Source organism: Elgaria multicarinata, chromosome 4 (assembly GCF_023053635.1).
Source record: "Elgaria multicarinata webbii isolate HBS135686 ecotype San Diego chromosome 4, rElgMul1.1.pri, whole genome shotgun sequence".
NCBI classification, from domain to species: Eukaryota; Metazoa; Chordata; class Lepidosauria; order Squamata; family Anguidae; genus Elgaria; species Elgaria multicarinata.
Genome location: NC_086174.1, coordinates 76,133,348 through 76,153,668, shown reverse-complemented (window position 1 = coordinate 76,153,668; position 20,321 = coordinate 76,133,348). Strand labels below are relative to the sequence as shown.

The window sequence follows — 20,321 nt, the reverse complement described above, 5'->3', positions numbered from 1 at the left end:
TATTAAAGAGAAAAGGGTTAGGTACATGATGGAAACCAAATTCCTAGGAGTATTGAGTAGCTCTAGAATATATGCTAGATAGTAGGCTAGTAATAGGTCTATTGTATGTCTAAGTTGTGATACAGAACAGGCTCTGAATCAGTCATAGTTTTCAACTGTAAGGGTTTCCTCATTTACTTCAAAGGAAAGTAAGTGTCATGACTAGGCTTGTTCTTCTTAGGCTGGGGGAAGGACTTTCAAGCAATCAATCAGAATCAGATTCTGAAGCAGAAGATATGTCACCAGAAACATACCAGCCTATATGGGGAGTGGGGGAGGTGACTTTCACGGGCTCTTCACCAGCTGGGAATGAACCTTCAGCAGACCTTATCTCTGAAAACGTTAGCAACACACAGTCTGTGAGAAATCAGTATTCTTCTGAAGGGGAGGGCACTGCAAGGCTAGGTGATCCTAGAGTACGCCGCAGACTAAAACGGGCGGAGCTAAAGGAAGGTGAGAGAAGGTCGGTCTGCTAGCTTCTTGCCAAAAGCTTCTTCAGAACCAGTCTCCCTGAAGTTAAAGTGTTCTGAGAAAAGGCTTTCCGTTCTTCTTGAAAAGACAATTGTCTTGCTTAGTTTGCGTAGTTTTTCCTAGAGGAAAGTTCCTGGAGGTTGGACTTTCTTGAAGTGGGAAGAGATATTTATTGCCTGAATAAAGCTTTGTGGATTATGTGGCAGACTTCTTTATTGTCTCCCAATAAGACAGGAGGTTTTAGAAAACATGACAGTAAGAAGAGAGGCTCTGTAGTGATACATCAACAGTAAAGTAAACGGGAAAGCTCTTTCTCATGTGGCAAGGTTCATGAATGCTTCTAGGTTTCTGTGAATGCACTGGAACCTCTGGATCATGACAGTAGTGTGAAAGTGCTATATATACATGCAGCACATTTAGGCTACCGTTATGCTACACAAAGCCCTTCCCAATTTTCAATGAAGCTAATATTTTAGCAAATGTATGAAATAAATACTCTCCAATGCAACTGTAATTGACATGTAGGAAATGATATTTTCTCTCTCTGAGTCTCACATCCATTAATTCTGTAATATAAATTTATTTTCACATGGTTTTTATTTTCTAATAATACACCTTGTGGACTTGGAAGGTTTGAGCAAAATACATTTCTCTAAGAGGAAATGGCTACTATTATTTCACTGTCAGATTTTGAAAGAAGATATGGGAATGAAGCGTCAAACGTTAGAACAGCTGAATGAAGTAGCCCATGATGTTACACAGCTCCTCAATAGTGAGAAGGCATTGAAGAAAATTGACAGTGATCTGGAAGAACTAACACAGAGGTGGGACAGTTTAGTTCAGAAGCTTGAGGATTACTCTAATCAGGTACCATAAAAATACTATTTTCCGTTTACAGTTTTCAAATATGTCTTACTAATATATGAATATTGACCTAAAATAACAAATATGTAAGGAAAAGGTGTGGAATCAGGGTTTATTTTATTTTTATTTATACTGATTTGGTGTGGATTGGTCCTTAACATGCTTGATTTCTAAGGGCTGATGTAGAAAATAGTTGAATAGTGAGTTGGCTGAAGAATTCAGGATACTAGTGTTTCAAGAGGACTGTAGACTAGAGTATCCCAAAGCAATCCCCTCAAACTTCAAAATAGCAAGTGAGATTCTCTGTTAAATGCAAAGTGTTGCACAATGGAACAGATAATTCCGACAACACATGTGCTTTGATGAGTTATGGGTGGGACTACAGCTCAGGAAAGAAATTTTGGACTGACAATAGAAAAGTTTACTTGATAATGCCGAATTTCTGTTGGGGCAGTAAAAAAGGCATATAAAGGCTGCATTCTTATATGCACTTACCTGGAAGTAAGTGTCATTGGCCTAGTGGGAGTTACTTCTGCATAGATGCACATAGGATTGCGTCAGGAATTTTTAAGGAAGTTGTTATAAAAAAAACAAATAAAACTCTGTGTTATAGCAACAGTATGCAAGTCTGAGGTGTACCTGTATTTAGAACCCTATCCACCATTCTAGTCTTCCTACATCAACACACACACACACACCTTAGAACTGGAGAAAGTTCAAAAAAAGTGAACCAAAAATGATTCAGAAATTGAACACGGAAACATATAATATTAACCAAAATATGTGCTGGAGCACACTAGAATGCTTAGAAAGTACTGCTAGTGCACCACAAGGTTTAAATTAATTAAAAGCTCCTGCAAGCCCAGAATGCCCACCCATGAACTTAGCGGTTGGCTAGATCCTCTACAAACATGATTCATTGCTCTACCCTGGACTCCTTTCAGCCAGCTTTTATTGTGGTGGGTAATTTTAATACACCTGTGCATTGGGTAAAGTGTGGTTGGATCACTGAATCATTTCCAGTCAGAGATGCAGTACAATTACATATGCGCCTTCGGAGGGGATCGCTAGTCTTTGTGTGTGTCCCTGTTCTAGGCTTTCTTCTTTCCAGCAAGGAGGCCCGGCCAGATCAGTGGCTCATGCAGAAATACCAAGCTCTTTTGAGAGTGGGTGATTCTTACCTTTACCTTCCAAAACATTTTCAGTAAAATTAACATCATGATAAAATACCCCTTTAGGTTACTGAGGCAGTCGCAAATGTTGGGATCAACATTTCACAGAAGTTCAACACAGAAACAGTCCTTGTCAAAGAGCAAAAAAGAGTTAAACATTCCACGGAGGAAGAGTCTCCTCCACCTCTGCCCCCACCAAAGAAAAGACAACCCTGCTTGGATACCGAAATGAAGATAAAGTAAGAAAGTTTTATTTTCCTTCACATTTTCTCAATTAAAACACAACAATTTGGCTCATTTTCTTATTATGCATGTCAGTGGGTGTGATTGTCTACATGGAATTGTTCATGAAAAAAATTGCACTATATATTCTCTGGGTGCATACACTGGACTGTGGTTGAAAGCAGCCTTGCAAATAAGGATGGTTGGTGACCCAGTTTGCACGATTAAAACAACACAAGCTGCAGTGCATGCCAGCATGTGTCAGGCAGGATTTCAATATTCAATGCCCTGCCGCAGCTTGTGATGTCATGTGAAACTGGGTGGCAAGGGTTATGCGAGGGTTAAACAACCCTCTCATAACCCAAGGATAGGCCATCAGTTATGCAAGGGTTTATTTATTTATTTATTTATTTATTACATTTCTATACGCCCAATAGCTGGAGCTCTCTGGGCGGTTCACAAAAATTAAGGGTTGTTTAACCCTTCCTTGCACAACCCCCAATGCTCAGGTTCACACTACACGATAAGCCACGGCCATCTGTTGAATATTCAAGATGGCCATTTTGAATATACAACACTGGGCTGTAGCTGTTCAGTCATGTGAACTGGCCAAGTGAGAAGTGGTGGGTGGGTAGGCTGCTGCCCTTTCTGTCTCTTCTGACAGTCTGAAAGCGCTGCCCCTTTTTTCTTCTGCTGAGAGAGAGTGAATGGGCAGGTGCAACAGTAATAGCAACCCACTGTGTTGTCCGAGGTTAGGACAAATCACCAGAGCAAATCACTATAGCTGCTGCATCTACATTTTCTTGGCTTGTCAGTCTCTGGGTGGTGGGGTGGGGTGGGGGAGGAGGAGGAGAGAACACAGTAGCAGTTAGGTAGTGCTTATTTGTCTAGAGGCAGAAAGACTTCCCTCAGGAAGCCGGGCAAGTGTATAAAATAGAAGTTTGGTAAAATCTTCGCTAAGAATCCTGTATGTGCATGAACATGTTAGCTCTAGATAGACAGGTGATTGTATCTTCAAGAGAAAAAAAAAGTAGTTGAATGGGGGGGAAATTGCTAAAAACATTATTCCACTTCTTCTAGGCTTGATTCTGAAATTGCCGAAATGTTGAACTGGGTTTTGAAATCAAAAGCTGCCATTCAGGCCATAGAGATCAAAGAGTACAAGAAGATGAGAGAGACTTCAGACATGAAAGAGAAGCTGAAGGTAAAGAGAGAAACAGGGAGGCATTTTCAGTGAATAGGTTTTTTTTGTCAACTTAAGCTTGCTATCAGCTGGGGGTAGAGTCTGATCTGGAAGTTTCCTGTGGATTAAGTTCCATTATTAAACATCTCTAAAGTGTTCAGCTAACATAACATTCCTATACTGCCTATAAGCAATGCTGCTGTAGTTAAGATAAGCCATGTTTAGGGTTTTAATGTGCATTTCCCCCCTCCCACTTTCCTCCTCTGTACCAATTTCCCTTTTTTAGTTTAGAAGAGGAAGTGCAGTTTGGGGAGAACTTATTCTTAGAAATGGACCCTGTAGGAATCCTCTCTTAATCTTGCAGTAAAACTGAGAATTATGGCGAAGTTTTGATTTCACCCTATAGAGACCTTTCCATATACCCTGTGGAGTAGAGATCAAAGTAATCTGTGGCCCAAATAATGGGAGTCTTGGTAATGCTGTTATAAGTTAATTTTAAGTAGCTTAATTAACCACCACCACAGAAAAATCTGCAAGTTTATTCCATATGGAAATAGATTTCACACATTGTCTGATAGAATAGAACTGTGTATGACCCATGGGGAGTTTATTTTTTAAAACACACACCTGTACTGCATTATATTTTAAAAGTTAATCATTTTGCCTTGTTTAATCATTAATAAAAGTATGGGTAACTTATAAAAAACATTGCTTGAACCATTGTTAACATTCTAGAGTGGCTGCGTATCGGAATGTTGCCTTTGAAAGAGTCAAGTTACTTCAGCATTATCCAGAAGGCTCTGCAAGTGGATTTGATACTTGCTTTGTTTAATGTACTCTTTTTCCATGAGCCAGAAGAGCTTGCAATCTGTGGTCCTGATCATGTTACTTTACAAAGACCTGATCTAAGTTCTCTGCCAGCATGATTTCCTCTGTTTGTTGCTGTTGCTCTAAGGGAACAGAGAAGTTTTCCTTGAATGTCTAATCTGGAGGAATATAGCATAGTTTAAGTAAAGATCAAAAGAAAGTGATAAATAGATGAGGGTGGAGACAAAAACTCCAAGAGGTCATTAAAAAGGACATAAGGATTGGGGGATTTATACCCCTTAAAACTCTATTTCATTTTTAGATAGTGATGGGTGATTGTTACATGAAAATGTGACTAAGTATAAGGCAGCTCTCGATGTTAAAGTATTCTTATCAGGTTAAAACGTTGTTTACAGTGCAGTCCTCAGATATGTCACACTCCATTCAGTGAGGCTTACTTCCATGTAAATATGCATATGACTAGAGTATTATTATAAATTAAATTTACTAAATAATTCCTTTGAAGAGTGCAGAGCAGATTATGCACAATTCCTTGGTGGTCCCTCATCCAGGCAGTTTATAGGACGAGACCAGTTAAATTTTTAACTGTTATGTTTTCAGATTCTTTGTTATGGTTTTCAGGTTCTTTGTTATGGTTTTTATTAACAGGCAATAGAAAAAGAAAGGACTGAAAAAAAGAGAATGTTGAATGAACTGAACCAGGCTGGACAAAATCTGCAGGAACAAATGGGAAAAGGTAATTGTTATGGTATGGTGGAAGTTTAATTTAAGCGCCTTAGGTTACTCTCCCTTGACAAAATCTGGAGCTGTCACAAGGTATAAACAGCCTCAGAACTCTTGATAATTCAAAGCTTTGGGCAGCACCGTGTGACATGAAAATCTGTTGTCCAATGAAGGAGGCAAGATATCAAAGAGAGTATGATATTAGTGAGTGTAAATCATTAATTTCATGTTGAGAGAACATATTTATGGCAAATTTTAATTATAGATGATTTGTATTAAAGTACCATTTTCTGGTGGGTGCCATAATGCTATTTATTCATGATGCTTGCACCATGTTCTTCCTCCAAGGTGACACCATGAAGGAGGGTTAGATGAAAACAGGATTTGGAGTCAGTCTTTCTTTCTTTCTTTCTTTCTTTCTTTCTTTCTTTCTTTCTGTGTTGGCCTTAGCAGGGATGGGAAACACCATTCAGGCTTTGCTACAAAATATCTTTTGCTAGCAGTATATATAATTTTTAGTCAAGACACTTGTAGGGATTGATTTTCAGCAATAGAATTGCATCATGTGCCTCCAGAGTATTCTCTGGCATGAATGATTCAAGTGCTGAAGAAGAGGAAAAAAGTCTGGGTCTCCCCTCCCCCACTGTGGGTGGATGATATCCTTCTATGTCATACTGGTCTGGTCTGAACATAATGATACTGGCTTAATAAGCCATAGTTTTATTAAGTTGGGAGTTACTATCATGCTCACGAGATCCTTGTTTGCCCTTCATGTTTTCAGTATACATATTTTAAAAAATTATTCAAAATTCAATTATGATTTGATGATTTTCTAGCTTGCTTCTTATCCTTTTCACTTGATACCTGGGGATAAAGATTTAAATGGTTAAAATGAAACTGAGTGTCAGATAATATTTTTAAGGTGTCAGTATATCTGTTAATGTGGAATGTGGGTGAAGTTAAGATCTTCCATGTGTTACAGCTTGAGAGGAATTAGTGAGGAACACATTATTTCTCTTGGGCCTGATCTTGGGATGGATGATTATCAGTCTACAGTTTTAGAAAACAACCATAATTTAGAGTTGCATTGTGGTAGTGAATACTGCATAAAAAACCTAACGTATTTATTTCACTTGTTCAGAAGGGCTTCCTACTGAAGATGTAGCAAGTGCCCTGGAGAAGCTGTTGGCAGAGTGGAAAGGGGCAGCTTGGCACTTGGAAGAAGTAGCAATAAAAATACAACGCCAGGATGAAGTGAACATTTATTTTAGGGAATTGGGTGAGCTTGATAAGGCTGTGAGTGAAAAAGAATTATGGCTGAAAGACAACTCTGCTATATCACCTCAACAACAACCTCTAACAACTCTAAAGGAGTCTTGTCAGGTAATTTTGTCAAACCTGTTCACTCTTACATACCCAAAATACAATAATATGAACTGAATCTACACTGGTGGTGCAATGTTGGCTATTTAAATGGTTTTAATGCTTGCGCGTGTGCGCGCATGTCTTTAACTTCCACAGAAGGAACTCACTCATCTATTAAGTCTGACTCCTCAAATCGAACACCTGAAAGCCAAGTGCAAGGCCCTTTCATCCCAACCAGCCGCTCCAAACTTTATTGAAGATAGCTTCACCTCTTTGACTGACCGCTTCAGCTCTGCCCAGCAGAAATTGGAGGTTCTTCTACAGCGGTTGAAGAAAGGTGTGCTTTTTTTTAATATGTGTGTCTTTCTTTTTAAACCCATCTCTTGCTTATCGCTACTAGTATCAAAAGCCTTAGAACTGGGACTGTTTTTTATTCACCTTAGAGCTTGGCTGAATCTATGTATAAATCATGTAGTTTCACTGAAAGCATGGTGTAGACCATTTAGCTCCTCATAAAGAAATATCATTTTAGTTTTCTTCTGCTTGCTATATAAAAGACATTTTCATCAGAAAAGCATTACCTACATAGTTGCTTTATGGTTGCAAGTTGTTTATAATGCCAATGATTCCAAAGACAGTTTAGGAACAAAAAAGCCAAGAAACCACTGAGTTGCTTACCGAGATGTCAGAAATGTAACTCCCTCTTTTGCATTTCTGTAACATATATATAACCTACAGTATTTTTTTTAAAAAAATCTTTCAGCACTATATGTATCAAGGTTAGACCACCAGATTGGAGGGCTACTGGGGGTTGAAGCAGAGAGAAAATAAATATAACTGTCTAAAATAGTGGGGTTTAGTTTTGTGGCCTTTTTTTTTTTTTTACTAAATATGGTGCTGTTAACTCATACTGCAATTGTTTAATCTATCAAGCCATCCAGTATGTCCAAAACACAAGAACTGTCTTCACTTTCATTGTCCTTGAATAGAAAGATGTCAGTGCAATTATGATTGCCATAATCTAATTTATACCATGCCAGACTGGATGTCTGCTCCAGGCAACTTAACAGAATCACATACATAAAATATACTATTTAAAATCAGCAATAAACATATACAGTATAAATGTCAATATCACAGCCCAGTAAACCCAAAATGTCAGACCACTTACGGTTATAACTACTTAATACTGCTTTGGGTTCAAGGCAGCTTTTCCATAAAGTTGATTTCATGTGGTTAATATTTGCCTGTACTTTCTTTACATTGGTTTAGATCCAAATGTTCTGTTCCATAAACAGAATCTCCTTGTTAATGGAATAGAATATTTGGGTCCAGATCATTGTATTTTATTTCATTCACATGCGCCTGGCTTTTCTGTCCTTAATGCAAAGAGTAAAAGATCAACAATTAACAGATTTTGTAGCCACAAAAATTAAAAGCAGGCAGCTTACTGGCAAATAAACATGAAAATACTCAAATATAATAAACACCAAATGTGTTTGATTATAAATTGATCTTCAATGATCTAGCAATATTTCATGCATATATGGAAAAAATAGAAAACTGCTTCTCAACCAAGTCTGTGCCAAAAGTAAAACAATATATCAATGCTGATCCCTGTAAATCAGTTACATAGTAAAAAAGAAATGAAATGTGAAAAATATTTGTAGGAATGCATAATTGACAATGTGCTATTTATATTAAAAGGTACAGATCAGACTGACACCTATGGCAAAACTGTCCATAACCTTATTGAACACATTTATTTATTTATTGCATTTCTATCCCGCCCAATAGTCAAAGCTTTGTGGGCAGTTCACAAAAATCAAAACCATAAAGTACAATTTAAAGTATAAAACTTAAACCACAATGTAAAACCGCAATATAAAAGTACAAATGGAATAAAACCAAGCAGCAATATAGAGATTTAAAATACAGATTTATAATGCAGGTTTTAAACAGGAAAGGTTTAAATCTAACCATTAGATTATTTATTTCAATTAGCAGGAGACTTGACCTTTAAAATGTAGATCCAGTACAGTCCTTTCTGCAGGAGTTTATGGTATAGTTGAGGTCCTTTGGCACTGACCTTTTTGAGGCAGCAAATCTTCAAATCACTCCGATTATGTCCAGGATCATGAAAATACTGAACAAGAGGGGCTCGCGTCCAGTGGTTTCTAATACAACTTTTATGCTCATAGATTGTAACCTTTAGGATTCTATTTATAGACCTTATTACAGCTTACAAAGGCACAATATGGTTTATACTACTCCTTTTGTATTATGGTTAAAGCAATATTGTTATGCATTTTAAACATCAGCTGTCCCAGACTTGATGCTCTCCAGATATGTTGAACTGCGACTCCCATCATCTCCAATCAGCATGACATGCCTGCTGGGAATGCTGTAGTCCAATACATCTGAAGGGCACCAGGTTGGAAAAGGATAATGCAAATTATACACCAGATTCAGAAACATTTACCAGTAAGATAATGGGCCTGTTCAGACAACATGCTAAGCCATGGTTAGGCTGCTAACCCTTTGCAGCAAATGGTCAGTGAGTGTGTTTAAACCTTGGTTATGTAGCCACCATGGTTAGGAATGGTTCACATGACATTCTAAACCATGGTTCACATGACCCGCTAAACCATAATGTTTAGCTCAAAATGCTTAACCACTGTGTCTTAGCATGTCGTCTGAACAGGGTCAATTATTGTGAACACTGCACTACTTTCAGGACAACTTACCTCTCACCTCTTCACCTAGTGATGTTCTATCCATAAGAAATGACTTAGGCCTTCACATTTTATGGACCAATATATTACTAAGGTTCTCTTCACACTTATATGCAACAGAGCCACCCTGGCATCTTGGTACATCTTTAATGAGACCCTAGTGTTTATGGATGTATCACATATGTTGGTGGTCTCCTATTTTAGTGGGACTACTAGCCTTTTCCAATGTTATTTGGATGCTAAGTTGCAACAGAGCCCTTCTCTTCCTATTCACTTGGCCACTTTCAGGAGTTTCTAATAGTATCCTCTTGCATGAAGCTGAGTGTAAGAATATCCGCCTGTCTGTGGAAATCCTGCATATTGCTACAGTTTCTACATAGCCTAAACATCCATGACTAGGAGGTGTAGGAGGGTTAATACTATATTCCATGACGAGGAGTTTAAAGATAACCCTCAATAAAAATAGTAACTGTCATTATGCAAATTTTCCTTGACATTTTTATACATTTCACATTTCTGCTAAAATTTCCAGCAAGAGTAAGCATGTATGCAGTGTAGAAGAATTGATTTTATATCCACGCATATTCTTATATATTCATAATTCCTTCTTGCTTTCTGTTTTCATTTTCTGCATAATATGAGGTTTAGAATCTTGTTGGCAGGGTTTCTTACTTCAGGGTAAAAATAGGCTAGTACTACATGATAGGGAGCTACATCCACAGTTGTGTGAGCAGTTTCTGCTTGTGCCGTGGACCATTCCTGTTCTTTCCTTCCTTTATATGCCCCCTAAATCTGCTCTGTGGGTGGGGGCTGCTGGTGGATGCTGTTCTGTCAGTGATGGATTTCACCCACTACCTTCAGTGTTAGTGACAGAATCAAGATGAAATATTCAGGAGAGCAGTTGAGCCTTAAGGTTGAGAAGCATTTGGTGTATGAGTAGGCGAATGAAAGGTTTCTCAGCTTCTCAGTGTCACAACCTGATTCCATAATTGATTCCATAATTGATTCCATAACTTCGTCATGTATCATGTGAAGAAGTAGTTTCTGTTGTCTGCTCTAAATTTGCTGCATCTCAACTTTGCTAGATAGCTTTGAGTTTATGAGAGAGAGAGAGAAAAAATCTGTATTCAATTTCTCCACACCATGGATTATTTTATAAGTGTCTATCATGTGTACTCTTTTTGCAACCTTTGACGCTCCAGTGTGTACCTCCAGGATCAGAAGCAGTAAGCCTATATATACTAGTTACTGTAGATCATGGGTGGGAGGGTGCTCTTGAACCCATGTCCTGCTTGTGGTTCCTGGTCGATAGCTGGTTGGCCACTGCGAGAACAGAATGTTGGACTAGATGGAGCCTTGGTCTGCTCCAGCATGGCTCTTCTTATGTTCTTATGTTAGTTGTTCATTCTAAGAAAGGGTTTATTAATATCTTGAAGCTACTGTCACAGCAATTTCAGATATGAATTAAGGATCACCACCTGCCAAAAGCTCATTCACTTCAATGTTCAATTGTTGGTATTTCTTGTTATGTTCAAAGAAGAATGGAGCATCTCCCCTGTGTTGCAGCATAGTTTCCATGAGAATATAACAGTCTCATACATGCAGTTAAAGGGAGAGATTTTATTTAAAATAAGACAAAAATAATGCAATATGTTCTTACTGTATTTTCTAGAAATACGGTCTGGAAACTTCAGCTGGTACAAAACAGGGCAGGACATTTACTAACAGGGACTGGCCGGCGAGACCACATTACGCCAGTTCTTTTACAACTTCATTGGCTGCCAGTCCAGGTCCGGGCCCGATTCAAAGTGCTGGTATTAACATTCAAAGCCCTATATGGTTTGGGGCCAAGTTATTTGAAGGAACACCTCCTCCCATATATACCTGCCCGGACCTTAAGATCATCCACAGGGGCCCTTCTCCATGAGCGCCTGCCAAAGGAAGTGAGGCAGGTGGCTGGCTTTCTCCGCTGTGGCACCCCGGCTGTGGAATGAGCTCCCCAGAGAGGTCCGCCTGGCGCCTACACTGTACTCCTTTCATCGCCAGCTGAATACTTTTTATTCTCTCAGTATTTTAACATTTAATTTTAACTTAAATTTAAATTTTATTGTTCTAATTCTGTATTTTAATCTTATATCAATTCCTGCTGCATGGTTTTATCCTGGTTGTGCTTTTTATACTGTATTTTGTATTTGTGTTTTTAGACTGTTGGTTGTTTTATTATGGTTTTAATTTTTGTGAACCGCCCAGAGAGCTTCGGCTATTGAGTGGTATAAAAATGTAATAAATAAATAAATAAATACCCCAAAGAAAAACCTGAATCCCATTGTTCAGTTTTTATAAGCAATTTGTTGAGTTGGCTTTGCATTTTTATTTTAAACAGAATTTGAAAGTCAGTCTTCTAAGGATTACTTGGATGCTTTGAAAAAACTGAAGGATGAGCTGAATGAATTGGAAAGCAAGGTTCAGTCCATCATGTATACTGTGAATGATTTTAGTAAAGTTGAAACAGCCTTGCAACAGACAAAGGTATGATTTTTGTTTGCACTTTACAACAAATTTAGGTGTAGCTGCAGCTGTGTACTGGTTTTGCTTCTCCTGGTTCTCCTGGGTCATTACCTTTTAAACTCAGCTGGCTACCATGTATGCTTCTGGAGTGCGGGTGGGGAGAAGAATTTGGTTGGTTTCTCCCATATTTTCTACAGGCTTTTATGTGTGAAAACTGCTGCTCAGTAAAATAGCTGTGATAAGCAAGATGCATTGCAGAAATGGTTGTGGATATTAAACACACCCTGAGGAGCTCTGTGCCCAGCTCCTCGTGGTTAGTTGCGAAGAGCTGGGATGAACTGCCACACCGGGCCACAAGTTCAGCTGTCTCGGGATCATCCCAAGACCTTGGAAAAAGCAGGATAGAACTGTAGGGCGATATCCTGGGGCAAGGGAGGGATCATTCCTCCCTGCTCCCAGGATGCCCTGTGCATCATTTGGATGCACAGGGACAATCGTGGGGTGATCACTGGGATATTGCCCCATCTTGCAATGACCTATGAGTGATGCGGAAGGAGTAGTTCTAACCCCCTCCTAAAAACTACTTGGGGAGACTGGTATGGATAGCCAGCTGCAATGTCCTTCTGCAAAGTCCTTCTGAGGTTCAAGCTTGATGTGTTCTTAAATTGTGGTCTGCAAGCTCCATTTAGGTGGTTGCATAAAAGTTATGGAATGGCAGAGAATATCTGCCATTCCTGTACTTGATTTTTTTTGTGGGTGATGGAGATTGAAGCTGTTTTGGGTAGGTTATCTAACAGGATAACAAAGCCTTGCCCCAGGACCTATGAGTGTCATAATACAGGACTTGGGGACTCTAAATATTTCCCTAAAAATTTACCAGTTAAAGGTAACTTTGCTGACCCTGACCTGATGCCAAAGCTGACAACCTTCATAACGACCCTCACCAAATTTTGCTCACAAAGATGGCATACACATCACATCAGTCCGCTGGTCTCTGTCCACCACTCTGCCGCTAAGATCATCTTCCTGGCCCGCCGCTCTGACCATGTCACTCCACTTCTGAAATCTCTTCATTGGCTTCCAATTCACTCCAGAATCCAATATAAACTTCTCCTGCTGACCTTCAAGGCTCTTCACGGTCTAGCTCCTCCCTATCTCTCCTCTCTCATCTCACACTATCGCCCCGCTCGGGCTCTCCGCTCCTCTGATGCCATGCTTCTCGCCTGCCCAAGGACCTCCACTTCCCTTACTCGGCTTCGTCCTTTTTCTTCTGCTGCCCCTTACGCCTGGAACGCTCTTCCAGAACACTTGAGAACTACAAACTCAATCACTGCTTTTAAAACTCAGCTAAAAACTTTTCTTTTCCCTATAGCCTTCAAATATTGAGTTTGTTCTGACTCTATACTATTAGCTTTACCCTACCCGGTGCCTGTTTACACTTCCCTGTGCCTGTTTGCATTCTCCTTCCCTCTTTATTGTTAACTACAACTTATTAGATTGTAAGCCTATGCGGCAGGGTCTTGCTATGTACTGTGTTATCTGTACAGCACCATGTACATTGATGGTGCTATATAAATAAATAATAATAATAATAATAATAATAATTATTATTAAAATACATGTTACAAATGTGCTTTAATTGGCAGAAAAAGTTATTAAGCGGTTAGCAGAGATTCCAGCAGTTTTCAAGTAATCCACAGCAAAATAGTTTAGAACCACTGTTTATCCACATTAAAACAAAACGTGTGGCTTTGGAAACTATATAGAAACAAATCTTGTTTTGGTATAGACAACATTCTGGGCTGACACAGGCTGTAGCCATTCCTATATTACTATATTTTCCTGGTTTGAGCCTTCTCAATGGTGGCACCCCAGTTGAGGAATAGATTCCCTGAAGAGGTTCGCCTGTCACCTACATTGTTAGCTTTTCAGCGTCAGGCAAAGACCTTTCTTTTCTCCCAAGCATTTTAGAGACCTAGTTCTAGGTTAGTATGGATGCTTTATTGATTCCTGTGCTGTTTATTGTTTTTCATTATGTTGTATTTTATTATAACTGTTTTATTGTATTTTTTTATTTTAACTGTGTTTTAAAATTACATTTTAGTTTTTTAACTAGTTGTAATCCACACAGAGAACATTAGTTATTGGGCAGATTACAAATGTAATGAATTAATAAATATTTTTTTAAAATATGTGGGACTGCTTCTTGTGTAAAAATGAATATGGGATGTCTTCTTGTGTTAAAAGTGAAATACATTTTTGTTGTGTAACACTTTCCCTGCAGACAGTTTGTGAAACTCTGGAAAATCAGAAAAGCATAGTGGATAAACTTGCTGAAGATACACAGGTCTTAGAGAAGCATGTTCCAGATGAGAAATCAAAGCTCTACAAGCAAGAATTCAAATGTCTGCAGGGATACAGGGAGAAGTTAAAGCAGAAGATTTCTAAAGATGTTCACTTACTTGAAGAAATTATTTCCAAACTGAGAATATTTGAGGTAAACATATGAGTGTTTATGTTGATTTAAATCCTGTCTAGAAAGCTTACTCATCCACAGATTATATGCTGCATGTTGTAATGTTTGTCACTGTGAAGTAATTCCCAAATGGTGTGATGACATTACATGGGTCAGTCACCCTGCTGTCATAATTGAGTATATGGACTAGAGTGGAATGGAAGCCCCCCACCCCTTTGGATTTGGAGCATCAAAAATGAAAACTACGTAGGAGTAAAAACACTCTTGACAACTCCCATTTTAAGAGGCTTGGATTCCATACCTTTTATGCGTAATTGATAGGAAATATGGCTGTTTAGTTATTCTTGGCTCAACATCATGTTCTAAATTTCTCTAATGTTTTTCACAGATGTACTTGTCATTTTTCATTATAAGATTAAACTTAATGCGAAGTGTGTTGAATTGTTTCCAACTATCATTTAATTGAAAAACGGAGTTTGATTTAATACCTTAAAATATTTATTACCTTAAAAACCACATGGTGGTTTTGTTTTCTCTGGAATGGCAATGGACATCATCTGCATTTGTGAATAAGTCTGATATAGAGAGAAAGAGCTGAATAATGGACTATAGTGTAGTGTGTATGTGGAGAGGGCAGTGTAAAAATATATGTTCATGAGTCTCAACGCAACCCCCACTACATAAACATAACCTTGCTGAAGATGGTATACCTTTGAACCTCCCTGTTAGTAATGCAGAGGGAAGGGCATTGCACCTAGCTAACATAAACGCTCTTCTCAATTGCGGATTGTACAGCAGCTGTAAGTATGGTGCCATTTTACCAGGCTTAACAGGCAGGTGGAAATATAGTGGGGAGCACGAGATATTTGCTACACTGTTGAGTTCCTGATATTCGACATCTAAAGTTCTTTCTCTAATGACCCTGAAAGCTTCAGTTTGGTTTAACATACCCAGATTTAAAAGGTCTAGACTGAGTGAGTTTAATTTGGCATAGAAGTCTAACATCCCTGAACACATAAAAGAATCGGAGAGGAGTTGAAAAATCAGGCTACCACTATCTGCTTTATAGAGGATGCCAATCCAATATTTCGCAATCTTCAACCAGGCCTGCGTGTTTAGCCTTACAAGTCCAATTTCAAGGCACAGAGCAGCATACGGAACACAGCACGGCATGCCTAGGATCTTCCGTAGAAAGACTGATTGAACATGTTCCAAGGCTGGGCCCAATGCCTTGGCCCATACTGGAATCCCATACAGGGCTTGAGTAACCACCTTAGCTTTATAGACCATAATGGCTGCTGGTACATAGTGGTTACCCTGGGAGCAATAAAACCTTGAAATTGCCGATGCTGAAAGTTTAGCCGCATTCTCCACTGCATGGTGGTGGCAGGACCATGACTGATTATAATGAAACATAATGCCCAGATATTTAAACCACCGCACTTGCTCGATCTTACAGGTCCACTTATGAGGGGACCACCTATTAGCAAAGACCATAATTTTGGTCTTGTTGTAGTTTATCTCCAGCTTACTGGTTATTAAATATTCGATAGTTCTGTTTAGCAGCCTCTGGAAGCCAACTCGGGTACGTGAAATAAGAACCATATCGTCTGCATATAAGGGAAGAGGCACCCAGCTATTCCCAAGCTTTGGGCAGTGGCCATTAACATTCTCCAAAGTCGGTGGTAGGTCATTCAGAAAGAGATTAAAAAGTAAACACAGACATTGTTCCAGAACTCTGTGCTTATAAGGGAAAGCTGCAGAACACCAATTCTGTCTGAGGCATGGTCTACTCAAGAGTAGAGCCCTGCTTATACACAAGGAGTCCTTATTCCTCAGGTTAGCACTCCTGCATCTAGTATCCAGCTGGACCCACACCTTTTAGGCACTTGTGCTCCCTTGGTCTAGGTGGCCACTTGGCATCTGTCCTTGTCTTCTAGAGGGTCTAAGAATGTCTTAAGAAGGTATTTCCCCCAAGGGAACATGATTCCTTTGATCAGCCCCAAGGTCCTCAGCACAAGTCGTTCCTCTGCGATGTCTGCTTGGAGGACTCCAGGTCATTCTGAAGAGGAGTCCTCCAGACGGGCCACAGCAGTATTGAGAGGGGCAAGGTGGGTCAAGAAATGGAGGGAAAAATCATGGTATGTTTGAACACAATATAGGATCATAGAATAGTAGAGTTGGAAGGGGCCTATAAGCCCATCAAGTCCAACCCCCCGCTCGATGCAGGAATCCACCCTAAAGCATACCTGACAGATGTATGGATCCAAAAGAAAAGAATAGCTTGATTGTGGTGGAGAGGAGGGATAATAGTAGAGAAGATGACAACTAGGAGGGAATAGGATAAAGCGGTATATGGAATATTTGGCCACATTATGGTTCTTTAAAGCAAGTAAAGTTCTACAGGTCAGAGTATATCTTAGTCTTTGGGACTATCGTGTGTTCAGTCTGTTTTGGAAGCTTTTTCATAAGCCATACAAGCCAGCTGAACAAAATACCAAAAGCTGGAGGTAGAACAAAAGAAGGTCAAGAATCTGGACATAAATTGTTCCTCTGTATAAAGACAATAAGGACTTTGAACACCCAGAACATGTGTGCTTTAAGATGGCAGCATATGCTTTATAAATAGTGAAGAACAGAAATGAAAAATCATAACTGAATTCGGGCTGTGATATTTTTAAAATCATTGAAGCAAACCATATAGGTTGACCTAAAATAGAACAGAGTTTAATTCCAAATCCAAAATCTGCCAAGTTCAATGTTCTCTAGTCTGTTCTCATCCTCCCTGACCTCTTCTGCTTTTGATACAATTGATCAAACTCCTCTACTTCTCTTCCTTCCCATGTAATGCTCTTTCAGGATTCATCTTCTCCCTTGGAGAGAATATTTTCAGCCCTTCCTTTTCTCTTTTCACACACTTTCCTTGGATTACTTCCTTAAATACCACGGATTTCAGTACTACTTGAATGCTGATGATGCCCAGTTCTACCTCCCTTACATTAGGGTTTCCCCCTTCATTCAATCCTGTATGATTCCACCCCACCACTTTTCTACACCTGCTTACCATCTACTTAGTGTTCTGCCTCTACATCTGTTACCTCTTGGGGCAGGAGTTTCTTTTCTTGCTGCTGTTCTATAAACCACCATACCATTAATAGTGCTATATTAGTAGTATTAGTGGTAATAAAATACAATTATTAGATCTATGATTACAGGCCAGACTATGTGGACAATATAAAATTATGCTGTAGAACCTGAAATTTAGGTTACAAGCTTTTTGATAATTGTTAAACATATCTCCATCTTCAAAGTGCATGAAATCCTTCCAGCCCTTGTTCTATTCTGATACAGGAATCTAGAAAGTCATAACCCTCCAGCAGGCTTCCTAAAGGCTGTATTTTCTTTCTTTAGTGTATGTAGCATGTCTCCAATCTTTGGCTTCTTTATGTTTATTTAATTGGATTGTTGGTTAACAATTGTTCACATAAGCCTGAGGAACATAATATGTGCAAGTATTTAGTGCTTTTCTCTCATTGATGCCAAATACCTTTTGAAAGTCTCTAGTTCTGGGATGCTGTTCATAATACTTCTCAACTTTGCTGTGTTGTATTCAGGCTGATTTAAAATTGGTACAAAGATGGTTGGATGGTGTAAAAGACTTCTTAATGAAAGAACAAGCCATCCAAAGGGATCCTGAAGGTCTTCAAAGGCAGCTTGATCAATGTATGGTAAGACTTTCTAATGTGCAATAGCTTTGCTTCTTCACCTTCACCTTTTGTTTATTCTGTGGGTATTTCTAAGCATTGTATAGAGCAGGGGTGCAGAATGTGTTTGGACTGCAACTCCCATCAGCCCTAACCAGTATAGTCAGTGGTGAGGAGTGAGGGGAAGTTGTAGACCAACAACATTTGGAGGGCCTCACGTTCTCTGTTCCTGGTATAGAGCATTCCATTAAGCTTCTGTTACCATGGAGCTCTGTCTCTCTGCCATTTTAAGTATACTCCTAATTCCTTGACTCCAGAAACTTCAATGTTGCCCAGGCATGGTATGTCAACTTGGACATACAGGGCAATAAAGCAGATGCACATGAACTGTGTTCTTTTGGGATCTCCTGTCCTATGGAATGGTCATGGAACCTGTGGAATATATGCAGAGGCATTCTTCCTGCCCAGTCCCTAACCCAATCGAGCCATCCCAGGTACACTCTTGATTGGCCATCCAGAGAGAAGGGCTGTGCCGAAGCACTGTCACCACTGAAAGACACATTAACATTCATTAGTATATGTTAAAGTTAAGGACCTACCCAGAAAGTTTGCACATGGACCTCTTTCCTTTTTGCTCTGTGCTTTGCACTCACCACCCATGGCAAGCCCAGTAGTACTGTAGCTATCCCCTCACCCTTCATTTGTTCTTAGGGGAAAACTCCTTTCTCTAAACCAAGGTCTTTAAAAAGGCCTTATTTCTAGTAAGACCCCAGCAGTTCATGCTGCCCCCTCCAGATTGTTTATATCCCATAGTCAGCTTCCCCCCCTCCACCCCCCATCTTCCATTCTACCTTCCCTCAATTTCTTCCCCCTTCAGTTGTTTTTATTCTTTTGAACTCAAAATGTTAGGGCTCAATGGGACCTAACAAGGCAATGCCAGCCTTTGGATCACAAGCATCTTTCTCCTATGCTATTAGCAAACTAGACTTTCAGGGCTCAGTGATTCATAATTGTAAAGAAAAAGTTCTTATAACTCTCGTTTTCAGTCCACAAAACGAATTTTCATATCATAGCAGACACGGAACAGTTCCCCTTCTATTCTCTTCACCTTATAATAGTTAATAGTTGCATTTAATTTTCTCTCTTTAATCTTTCTTTCGTTCTTCCCACTTGCGCCAATAAAGTTTACCTATGTCTCTATGGGTTGTTACCTGCATTCAAGTCCCTATCGCTGTTTCAGTTAGAGCCCTCATGTGTCTATGCAAACCCTTGTGCTCCCCTATCTTTATTTGGAGCACCCTCACCTCCTCTTTCTCCCTTCTAAACCTCTTGCATGCCACTCTGTCTCGGTCTTTCTCTTCACCCCAAGGCTTCTCCATGGCATTAACTAAAGAGTTGCCAGCCCTACCTGCATACTGCCTATGTATATACTCCTTTTAATTTTGTAATAAGCTATATAATAGACTAATCTTTGGGTCTATTCTCAATGCCAATTCCCCATATTAGAGAGCCCAGTTTTAGGTCTTGTACTTTTCCCATTTGGGCATTCCAGTTCCTGTTGCTTTGCACCATGACTTTGTGTTAAAGATCTTATTAATATGCATTCCTCATGCACACATGAATTTTGCATGTATTATACACGAACATTGCATGTGTATAATATTGTCTTTATCTCAGACAACAAAGACAATAATGTTGTCTTTGTCTCAGACAACAAAGACAAAGCTAAATAGTGTGTAGTTACATTCCTTTGATCCGTGATAGCATGCAATGTACTTGCACTTTTTGAACCTTAATTCAATTTTTTAAAATAAACTGTTAAAATAGTTCAATATTTACAACTTTCATATGGATGCTAAAATTGGCTCGGGTTATAAATAAAAGGCTCTTACAGAGAAAGGTATGGTATAATCCTGAAGAACCTGATAATGGTCTTCAGAAAACCCTAGAAATGACCGGTCGCTTGACCCATATAGAAAATCAGAACCATGTACTGCTTTCGATATGGGTCCAAACTTGGTATGTTCTGAC

The 20,321-nt window shown here is 39.2% G+C and overlaps 1 protein-coding gene across 1 annotated transcript in view; it reads left to right on the top strand.

Moving 5' to 3' along the window:
* Nucleotides 1-20,321, top strand: part of UTRN (utrophin) — a 390,352-nt gene that overhangs the window by 94,757 nt on the left and 275,274 nt on the right. The window contains exons 16-24 of the mRNA XM_063124582.1: nucleotides 1,198-1,377; nucleotides 2,613-2,785; nucleotides 3,849-3,972; nucleotides 5,428-5,515; nucleotides 6,644-6,885; nucleotides 7,024-7,204; nucleotides 11,986-12,131; nucleotides 14,395-14,607; nucleotides 18,201-18,314. Of these exons, the coding sequence (XP_062980652.1) occupies nucleotides 1,198-1,377; nucleotides 2,613-2,785; nucleotides 3,849-3,972; nucleotides 5,428-5,515; nucleotides 6,644-6,885; nucleotides 7,024-7,204; nucleotides 11,986-12,131; nucleotides 14,395-14,607; nucleotides 18,201-18,314 (1,461 nt within the window). The remainder of the gene's footprint in view (nucleotides 1-1,197; nucleotides 1,378-2,612; nucleotides 2,786-3,848; nucleotides 3,973-5,427; nucleotides 5,516-6,643; nucleotides 6,886-7,023; nucleotides 7,205-11,985; nucleotides 12,132-14,394; nucleotides 14,608-18,200; nucleotides 18,315-20,321) is intronic.